At 46.1% G+C, this 10,643-nt stretch overlaps 1 protein-coding gene across 2 annotated transcripts in view; it reads left to right on the forward strand.

Annotated features, from left to right (window-relative positions):
- The first annotated feature begins 1,352 nt into the window (after positions 1–1,352).
- Positions 1,353–10,643, forward strand: part of tiprl (TIP41, TOR signaling pathway regulator-like) — a 15,275-nt gene continuing 5,984 nt past the window's right edge. Inside the window, exons 1-5 of one of the 2 annotated variants that reach the window (XM_079860734.1) lie at positions 1,353–1,462; positions 1,730–1,880; positions 4,181–4,360; positions 4,429–4,528; positions 6,294–6,425. In XM_079860734.1, the coding sequence (XP_079716860.1) occupies positions 1,768–1,880; positions 4,181–4,360; positions 4,429–4,528; positions 6,294–6,425 (525 nt within the window). In that variant the 5' untranslated portion in view covers positions 1,353–1,462; positions 1,730–1,767. The remainder of the gene's footprint in view (positions 1,463–1,729; positions 1,881–4,180; positions 4,361–4,428; positions 4,529–6,293; positions 6,426–10,643) is intronic. The other variant, XM_079860735.1, reaches the window with a different exon arrangement.

A 10,643-nucleotide genomic window follows, 5' to 3' on the forward strand; every position in this document is an offset into this window, starting at 1 on the left:
GGTTTATCATTCCAAACTTATTATTCGACCGTTGTGGTGGGGTAAATTTTTGCTGAGTTGTGACTTTATCTGTAGTAAATTGCCAATAAAGTTGGATTCATGGAAATTGGCTTTTAAGCATACTTTTTCACTGCATAAATATATTATATGGAATAATCAATATGTTTTGTATAAAAATAGGATCATATTTAACAAAGAATCTGTTGAAAAAAAACAATCTTTATTTCAAAATTCATAGAGACCTGCAGAAATCTGATTAGTTATGAAAGATTAATTAAGGAAAACAATATTAATATTACGCGCATAGAGTTTTTGAGGATAATTAAAGGTATATTACCTAAGCTTCTACATCTTATTAAATCCCTGTTTATAGGTGGAATTGATTTGTTAAATAAAAAATGCAGTAATATTCAGTATGTTTTAGCAGCAGTATTGCTCCTAAAACAATGGCTTTATGGAAACAAATTTATCCTTCCTTATATTTGTGTAACATACCGGTATGGTCTGCTAATAATAACTTTGTGATAGCAAATAAGGTTAAAGAAATTCATATTAAAATCCTTTACAATTTTTACCCCTGTAAGTGATTTTTATCTAAGTTTATGGATATTCAACCAGAATGTTCTTTTTGTGGATCTGAAAATGAATCTGTGTTTCATTTGTTTTCAGGAGTATCACAGTATCATTTTGGACAGAGATTTCAGTTTTGATTTTTACATCCTTTAATATCCTTTTTGATATTACAGAAGAAATGGTCTTATTTTTGCTTTCTAACACTGGTTCTGTTCTTTTAGATAACAGTCAAAACCCTGTGCTTGCTCATATCCACACATCTAAATGTACAACTTCGAAACCAAATTTTATTGTCTTTTTCTCTGAATTAAAAAGTCTTGCTGATTCATGTAAATTTAAAAGAAACTCAAAAGCAATTAAAACATTCCAGATATTAAATAAGATTATAAAGTCACCTGTGAAGAGATACCATGTTTAAATGACATCTTTCTATCCCCCTACTCGAGTCAAAACCAAAGTAATGCAAATGTATTTCTTTGCCTTTCTTTCCTTTTTTATCATTTGTATGTATTGTCTGTTTAAATGTCAATACTCTATGTTAGGGTTAGCTTAGGAATGAATGAATGGAATGAATGTTATTTGTTGTTACTTGCAAAAAACACTTTTTTTACGTAATAAAAAACGCTTTTGCGTAATTACAGCTTAAACAATCTAAGTTATGGTACAGTTTGTGTCAGATTTTGTTGCTGATTTGAAATATGTAATTTAGTTGGGAGTTCAGCAATCCGTTTTTGAGATGTCAGGATTCCCCAATTTAAATAGATAGGACTTGTTGTCCACTGCCGGAACCGGAACCATCGGCTGCTGTTCGCGCCACACCGGGGGGAATTGGAGGTTGCGCTCTACACACACACACACACACACATATATACATGGAAACGGATGCGAGGTGAGAGTGAATTATGCTCGTATTCGCTGTCATTAATGTTTTTATTTCTGGGTTGTGAACAGTCTTAACGTAATTGATGTATGTGTGCCAGTTTAGTTCTGTTTTAATCAACTGAACTACAAAAGAGCGTTTAACCAACCGCGAGTCTTAAGTTTGATGTCGAGTCCAGATGAAAACATTCATAAACATTTTAGAGCATCCCGTTTCTACAGTCTATGGTCGTGATTCTGCTAATGAAGTAAAGAGACGTGTGTGTGTGTGTTTCAGTCACTCTCCTCTTTCCCAGACATTAGCTGATCTTCAGGATGTCTTCAGGGATTCCTCATGGATTTCAGAGCAGTAAACAGGACTTCCGGTTCGGCCCGTGGACCGTCACCGCGGTCAGGACGCACATCATGAAGTCCAAAGATATCGAGAGGTGAGGGATGCTGGAGAACATTTAACATCTACTCACCCTGTTGATCCTAGCTGTTCTGGAAGATATTTTGAAGAATGGGTTAGTAGGAAAATGGGCACCATTGACTTATATAGTATGCAGAAAAAAATACTATGAAATTCTTCAAAAGTGTGAATTAGTGTGTTCAGCAGAAGACAGAAACTCATACAGGTTTAGAACAACTTCAGGGTTAGGAAATGGTGACAGAATTTTCATTTTTGGGTGAACTGGCTCTTTACAGTTTTTCTCAGTCGCTTTGGTACATTTCTCGAATCATCCTCAACATCTGCAAAACAGTAAGTGCATTTCTCAAGACAGTTCGTACAAATAGCAAAACACCATGGATTACCTGCAAACGCCAGTCTGATGCTCAAAATCCTTAGTTCATCTCTCAAAAGCAAATATCTGTGTCATTGAACATGTCCATGCCATCAGAATGACAAGTCCTCGTGTCGTCGTGTCCGGATGAGGCAGAGGACACTCACTGTACTGAGATGTACATGCGCTTCTTCTGTATGCCATATATCCTTTTCAAAAGTACAAATTTATACATTACTGTACGTGAGTTATTGATTGAAAGAGACTGGATAGGATTCACAGTTACACTTTTAGTAGTGGTCTGACAAAAAAATAACATTACAATATTATTGTGATATAGAGAAGAAAAAGAAATAAGGGCACAAAGGTGAAAACACGGCATTAGAAAGGCAAGCACAGGACAGACCCCTCAGGAGAGCTGTGCAAGCACAGGACAGACCCCTCAGGAGAGCTGTGCAAGCACAGGACAGACCCCTCAGGAGAGCTGTGTAAGCACAGGACAGACCCCTCAGGAGAGCTGTGCAAACACAGGACAGACCCCTCAGGAGAGCTGTGTAAGCACAGGACAGACCCCTCAGGAGAGCTGTGCAAGCACAGGACAGACCCCTCAGGACAGACCCCTCAGGAGAGCTGTGCAAGCACAGGACAGACCCCTCAGGAGAGCTGTGTAAGCACAGGACAGACCCCTCAGGACAGACCCCTCAGGAGAGCTGTGCAAGCACAGGACAGACCCCTCAGGACAGACCCCTCAGGACAGACCCCTCAGGAGAGCTGTGCAAGCACAGGACAGACCCCTCAGGAGAGCTGTGCAAGCACAGGACAGACCCCTCAGGAGAGCTGTGTAAGCACAGGACAGACCCCTCAGGAGAGCTGTGCAAGCACAGGACAGACCCCTCAGGAGAGCTGTGCAAGCACAGGACAGACCCCTCAGGACAGACCCCTCAGGAGAGCTGTGCAAGCACAGGACAGACCCCTCAGGAGAGCTGTGCAAGCACAGGACAGACCCCTCAGGAGAGCTGTGCAAGCACAGGACAGACCCCTCAGGAGAGCTGTGCAAGCACAGGACAGACCCCTCAGGAGAGCTGTGCAAGCACAGGACAGACCCCTCAGGAGAGCTGTGCAAGCACAGGACAGACCCCTCAGGAGAGCTGTGCAAGCACAGGACAGACCCCTCAGGAGAGCTCCTGCTGTGTGTACGCTGGCCAGTCGGATGTGGGAAACAGCAGAGAAGTGTACAATCATTTGCATGGATGTACCAAAGCATTTGCAACTTGTTCAAAGAAATGAGAACTACTTTTTGATGTGCACAGAGGACACTATGATGTGAAGATTGGAGAGGTGGTTTTGAGAATTTCAATTCTGATCTGAGAAATGTACCTTTCCTGACCTCTGACCTGACCTGTAACCTAACCCTTTCCTGACCTCTAACCTGACCTGACCTATAACCTGACCCTTTCCTGACCTCTAACCTGACCTGACCCTTTCCTGACCTGTAAGATGTACTTGAGGTTCGGGCGTATTCTTTGCTCGTCCGTGTTCCGCTCCGTCTCACAGAAAGCACATCTTTCGCAGTTTAATGCTCTTTTAATAACTCCTGTTAGAGTGAAGCTTGTCCCGCAGTCGACTGCATTGACCTCGGTCTCGTCACATGATTAGGACGTGGAGTTTAGGCTTTGAGGAGTGAAAGACACCGCTCTAAAGGAAAGGAACATGCGGCACAATGATCATTTTATCTGATCACGTATTCGTTCTCGTTGGAAGCCAAAATCGAAGCCGAAACTAAACTTTGATTCATGGCAGAGCAGTGCTGCGAGTGATGATGTAATCTGTGATATAATCTGGCCAGTCAGTCGTTGCTGTATCCCAACATTATTACGAGCACATAAAAGAGCAAGATCTCTGTGGGAGTAGATGTTGGATGTCTTGATGATGATGATGATGATGATGATGATGATGTGTGGCAGGCTGGCGGAGGCGATGCACATGCCGGCTCTGCCAGAGATGCTGTTCGGCGATAATGTGTTGCGCATTCAGCACACCGACGGGTTTGGGGTCGAGTTCAACGCGATCGACGCTCTCAAACGTGTCAACAACATGCAGGACTCGGTGAAGGTGGCGTGTGCGCAGGAGTGGCAGGACAGCAGGTACAGTGTGTGCTTCTCATGAGGGTCAGGAGAGAGGCTGTGACTCAGGAGACTCTGTGTGTGTTCAGGGCCGACTCGGAGCATTCGAAGGACGTGGTGAAGCGCTACGACTGGACTTACACAACCGACTACAGAGGGACTTTACTGGGAGAGCACATGCAGATCAAGGTATCTGTGCTTTAACACTCAAACCAGTGCATGTGGAGCGTCTCTTACTCAGAAGAGCTTCAGAACATTTCATATTCATCAATATTATTGCTCTCCTGCACTGACACCATTACATGACAACTGAACTGAGCTGGACGATGACATCACGGTTTTCTCCAGAGCGGCTGTGTATATATATATATATTAGGGGTGTCGCAATATACCGGTGTTGAAGATAATCGTGATATTCAACGCATGAAATATCGACATCGTGTTAATTTAGAGTGTGACAATATACCGGTATTGGCGATAACCACAATGTTTAAAATGAATAGGACTCTTATGATAACCTGACACGTAAATGCTACAGCGCCAGTACCTTGTTGACCTCTCAAGTGGCAGTATCGCACCCGCAGACACCTGTCAATAAGAAGACGGCGCAGCGCTCGTCCGCGCCCGCGCAGCTAGAGTGAAACACTGGACACCCGAAAAAAGTAAGATTACCAGTAATAAGAACAGAGTTATTCGGCTTCAAAGAAAAGTCGCACACCGGACGAGAAGCGCAGCGCCACGTCTTTAAAACTCGAACACATTCTGTATGAGTGTACACACACCGGCGGCCATCAACGGCTCAGTCCTGCCGCGACACAAAGCGCCATTTACATAGTTTTATATTAAATTTACATTATATTTGTCTCAAACCATCCTAAATGATTTCACCCTGTGCTGCAATATAGCCTACATTTAATTTTACATTTATTTACAGAAATCAGATGTTATCGGATTTTCAGGTGATATTCTCAATGCATTCAGTTAACGGATGCTCTCTGAGGTAAAGTGTTCAGATCACAGACTCAGCAACTATTGTATTTAATTGTACAGTATAATCATAACATAGTACACTACAGACATTATCTCAATTCCATAATGTCCTTAAACATAATGATATTGCTGGCCATAAACTGAGAAAGTGCGTGTCCGGTGTGCGATACCTCGAGTTGTCATAGACGTGACGCGTCTGTTATTTTACTAGTCATGGGATGGAAACGTGACATTAACTGTTAACAGGGGGTTTCTGTGTTCATATATTTAATAAAGGGTGATTATTAAAATTAAGAACCCTGTTTTTACTCATCTTATTTTTGTATTTGTATTTGCACTTGATTTTTTTGTTCTAATCTGCTATCTGCATGACTTTATTGGCAATAGGTTTAAGAGCTTTTCAGTTCTTCAGGAAACCTTCAGACAGTGTTTGGCTTCAGTTTAAAACCAGATAAACTTCACATGCTTGTCTTCCGTCACAAAAATTTGCCACAGATTGAGTAGGCTACGCAAGAAGTAAACATGCATGTGCCTTGTGTTTATCAGTATCCTTGTTTGTTGGGTAAAAAAGAAAATCTATATAAACAAAATAAAAATGTATTTGACTGATAACTACCCCCCCGCCCCCTAGATTCTATAGATATCGCGATATATCGATATCGTGAATTCTTTTGGCCACAATAGCCGTGGTGTGAAAAATCTAACATCGTGACAGCCCTAATATATATATATATAGGGAAGACAATCCAGCGCTCTGGGCAAAATAGGAACAGCGCTTCCGCCGGCTCTGTGTGTATATGAACTAAATTAATAACTGTTTTACAACAAAAATGAACCATCACTGACTTAAGCTGGACTGTGACGCTATTTTCTTCTGGAAACATTATGTTCCTGTTATCTCTGTAAAGCTGCTCTGAAGCTCTGTGTTGTAAGAAGCGCTGTGAGTAACCGAGACTCTGCACAGGTGACGCCGACCGCCGACCGCATCGACATGGAGAAGCTGAAGGCGCGAGAGCAGATCCAGTTCTTCGAGGACGTGCTGCTGTTCGAGGACGAGCTTCACGATCACGGCGTCTCTATGATCAGCGTCAAGATCGTGAGTGTTCTCGGCTTGATCTGCAGCATTACTGGCTGTGTGTGTGAACGCTGGTGTGTGTGAGCGCTGGTGTGTGTGAACGCTGGTGTGTGTGAACGCTGGTGTGTGTGAGCGCTGGTGTGTGTGAGCGCTGGTGTGTGTGAGCGCTGGTGTGTGTGAACGCTGGTGTGTGTGAACGCTGGTGTGTGTGAGCGCTGGTGTGTGTGAACGCTGGTGTGTGTGAACGCTGGTGTGTGTGAACGCTGGTGTGTGTGAGCGCTGGTGTGTGTGAGCGCTGGTGTGTGTGAACGCTGGTGTGTGTGAACGCTGGTGTGTGTGAACGCTGGTGTGTGTGAGCGCTGGTGTGTGTGAGCGCTGGTGTGTGTGAACGCTGGTGTGTGTGAACGCTGGTGTGTGTGAGCGCTGGTGTGTGTGAACGCTGGTGTGTGTGAACGCTGGTGTGTGTGAGCGCTGGTGTGTGTGAGCGCTGGTGTGTGTGAACGCTGGTGTGTGTGAACGCTGGTGTGTGTGAGCGCTGGTGTGTGTGAACGCTGGTGTGTGTGAACGCAGGTGTGTGTGAACGCTGGTGTGTGTGAGCGCTGGTGTGTGTGAGCGCTGGTGTGTGTGAACGCTGGTGTGTGTGAACGCTGGTGTGTGTGAACGCTGGTGTGTGTGAGCGCTGGTGTGTGTGAGCGCTGGTGTGTGTGAGCGCTGGTGTGTGTGAACGCTGGTGTGTGTGAGCGCTGGTGTGTGTGAACGCTGGTGTGTGTGAACGCAGGTGTGTGTGAACGCTGGTGTGTGTGAGCGCTGGTGTGTGTGAGCGCTGGTGTGTGTGAGCGCTGGTGTGTGTGAGCGCTGGTGTGTGTGAACGCTGGTGTGTGTGAACGCTGGTGTGTGTGAACGCTGGTGTGTGTGAACGCTGGTGTGTGTGAGCGCTGGTGTGTGTGAGCGCTGGTGTGTGTGAGCGCTGGTGTGTGTGAACGCTGGTGTGTGTGAGCGCTGGTGTGTGTGAACGCTGGTGTGTGTGAACGCAGGTGTGTGTGAACGCTGGTGTGTGTGAGCGCTGGTGTGTGTGAGCGCTGGTGTGTGTGAACGCTGGTGTGTGTGAACGCTGGTGTGTGTGAGCGCTGGTGTGTGTGAGCGCTGGTGTGTGTGAGCGCTGGTGTGTGTGAACGCTGGTGTGTGTGAACGCTGGTGTGTGTGAGCGCTGGTGTGTGTGAGCGCTGGTGTGTGTGAACGCTGGTGTGTGTGAACGCTGGTGTGTGTGAACGCTGGTGTGTGTGAGCGCTGGTGTGTGTGAACGCTGGTGTGTGTGAGCGCTGGTGTGTGTGAGCGCTGGTGTGTGTGAGCGCTGGTGTGTGTGAACGCTGGTGTGTGTGAACGCTGGTGTGTGTGAACGCTGGTGTGTGTGAGCGCTGGTGTGTGTGAACGCTGGTGTGTGTGAACGCTGGTGTGTGTTTCAGAGAGTGGATGATGTGTGTGAACGCTGGTGTGTGTTTCAGAGAGTGGATGATGTGTGTGAACGCTGGTGTGTGTGAACGCTGGTGTGTGTTTCAGAGAGTGGATGATGTGTGTGAACGCTGGTGTGTGTGAACGCTGGTGTGTGTTTCAGAGAGTGACGCTGGTGTGTGTGAACGCTGGTGTGTGTTTCAGAGAGTGACGCTGGTGTGTGTGAGCGCTGGTGTGTGTGAACGCTGGTGTGTGTGAACGCTGGTGTGTGTGAGCGCTGGTGTGTGTGAACGCTGGTGTGTGTGAACGCAGGTGTGTGTGAGCGCTGGTGTGTGTGAACGCTGGTGTGTGTGAACGCAGGTGTGTGTGAGCGCTGGTGTGTGTGAGCGCTGGTGTGTGTGAGCGCTGGTGTGTGTGAGCGCTGGTGTGTGTGAACGCTGGTGTGTGTGAGCGCTGGTGTGTGTGTGAACGCTGGTGTGTGTGAACGCTGGTGTGTGTGAACGCTGGTGTGTGTTTCAGAGAGTGGATGATGTGTGTGAACGCTGGTGTGTGTGAACGCTGGTGTGTGTTTCAGAGAGTGACGCTGGTGTGTGTGAACGCTGGTGTGTGTTTCAGAGAGTGACGCTGGTGTGTGTGAGCGCTGGTGTGTGTGAACGCTGGTGTGTGTGAACGCTGGTGTGTGTGAGCGCTGGTGTGTGTGAACGCTGGTGTGTGTGAACGCAGGTGTGTGTGAGCGCTGGTGTGTGTGAGCGCTGGTGTGTGTGAGCGCTGGTGTGTGTGAGCGCTGGTGTGTGTGAACGCTGGTGTGTGTGAGCGCTGGTGTGTGTGTGAACGCTGGTGTGTGTGAACGCTGGTGTGTGTGAACGCTGGTGTGTGTGAGCGCTGGTGTGTGTGAGCGCTGGTGTGTGTGAGCGCTGGTGTGTGTGAGCGCTGGTGTGTGTGAACGCTGGTGTGTGTGAACGCTGGTGTGTGTTTCAGAGAGTGACGCTGGTGTGTGTGAACGCTGGTGTGTGTGAACGCTGGTGTGTGTTTCAGAGAGTGACGCTGGTGTGTGTGAGCGCTGGTGTGTGTGAACGCTGGTGTGTGTGAACGCAGGTGTGTGTGAACGCAGGTGTGTGTGAACGCAGGTGTGTGTGAACGCTGGTGTGTGTGAACGCTGGTGTGTGTTTCAGAGAGTGGATGATGTGTGTGAACGCTGGTGTGTGTTTCAGAGAGTGACGCTGGTGTGTGTGAACGCTGGTGTGTGTGAACGCTGGTCTGGTGTGTGTGAACGCTGGTGTGTGTGAACGCTGGTGTGTGTGAACGCTGGTGTGTGTTTCAGAGAGTGACGCTGGTGTGTGTGAGCGCTGGTGTGTGTGAACGCTGGTGTGTGTGAACGCAGGTGTGTGTGAACGCTGGTGTGTGTTTCAGAGAGTGACGCTGGTGTGTGTGAGCGCTGGTGTGTGTGAACGCTGGTGTGTGTGAACGCAGGTGTGTGTGAACGCAGGTGTGTGTGAGCGCTGGTGTGTGTGAGCGCTGGTGTGTGTGAGCGCTGGTGTGTGTGAGCGCTGGTGTGTGTGAACGCAGGTGTGTGTGAACGCAGGTGTGTGTGAACGCTGGAGTGTGTGAACGCTGGTGTGTGTGAACGCAGGTGTGTGTGAACGCTGGAGTGTGTGAACGCAGGTGTGTGTGAACGCTGGTGTGTGTGAACGCTGGTCTGGTGTGTGTGAACGCTGGTGTGTGTGAACGCTGGTGTGTGAACGCTGGTGTGTGTGAACGCTGGTGTGTGAACGCTGGTGTGTGTGAACTAGGGCTGCTCGATTATGGAAAAAATCATTATCACGATTGTTTTGTTCAGTATTGAAATCACGATTATTTCACATGACTTTGGGAACGTGTTGCATTTATTAAAAAGACACGGTAACACTTTACAATAATGCCTAATTAGTTAACATTAGTTAATGTATTAACTAACATGAACTAATAAGAAATACATTTGTTACAGTATTTATTAATCTTTTTCAATGTTTATAATAATACAGCTGTTCATCGTTTGTTCATGTTAGTTCACAGTGCATTAATTAATGTTAACAAATACAACCTTTCATTTTAATAACATATTAGTAAATGGTGAAATTAATATTAACTAAGATTAATAAATGCTGTAGAAGTATTGTTCATTATTAGTTAATGTTAACTAAGGTAGTTAACTAATGCTAATTAATGAACCTTATTGTAAAGTGTTACCAAAGACACCTTTCAACAATTCTTAAAAAATCTAAATTTGAACATTGATTGTACTTTTTGAACTATTAAAATAAATAATATAACAGATAATACTTCAATGAGTATTTTAATAATTCCCGCAGGTCTACCACTTATAATGCGGGAATATTCCCCCGCAAACATTGACTCACTTTAGCATGTAGATTGTATGAGTCGCCTAAATGAATCCACACAGATTATAAAATCAAATCAATCATTTTAAAACTTTCTCCAAGACGCAATTTCACAAACCGCGTGAGTTCAGCGGCGCTGCGTCTCTCTCTCTCTCTCTCTCTCACTCTCTCTCTCTCTCTCACACTCTCTCTCTCTCTCTCTCTCTCTCTCTCTCTCTCTCACTCTCTCTCTCTCTCACACTCTCTCTCTCTCTCTCTCTCTCTCTCTCTCTCTCTCTGAATGGGTTGGACAAGGCAAGCGTCGAAGCCACACTCTCGCGTTCAGGAGTCGGGATGTGACGGAACTGTCAGTTGCACAATCGGGCCAGCACTGCATCGTAACTAAAGTTTATAATTTTCACTTCTTTTTAAG

This window comes from Squalius cephalus (assembly GCF_949319135.1).
Source record: "Squalius cephalus genome assembly, chromosome: 24".
In the NCBI taxonomy this organism is placed as follows: domain Eukaryota; kingdom Metazoa; phylum Chordata; class Actinopteri; order Cypriniformes; family Leuciscidae; genus Squalius; species Squalius cephalus.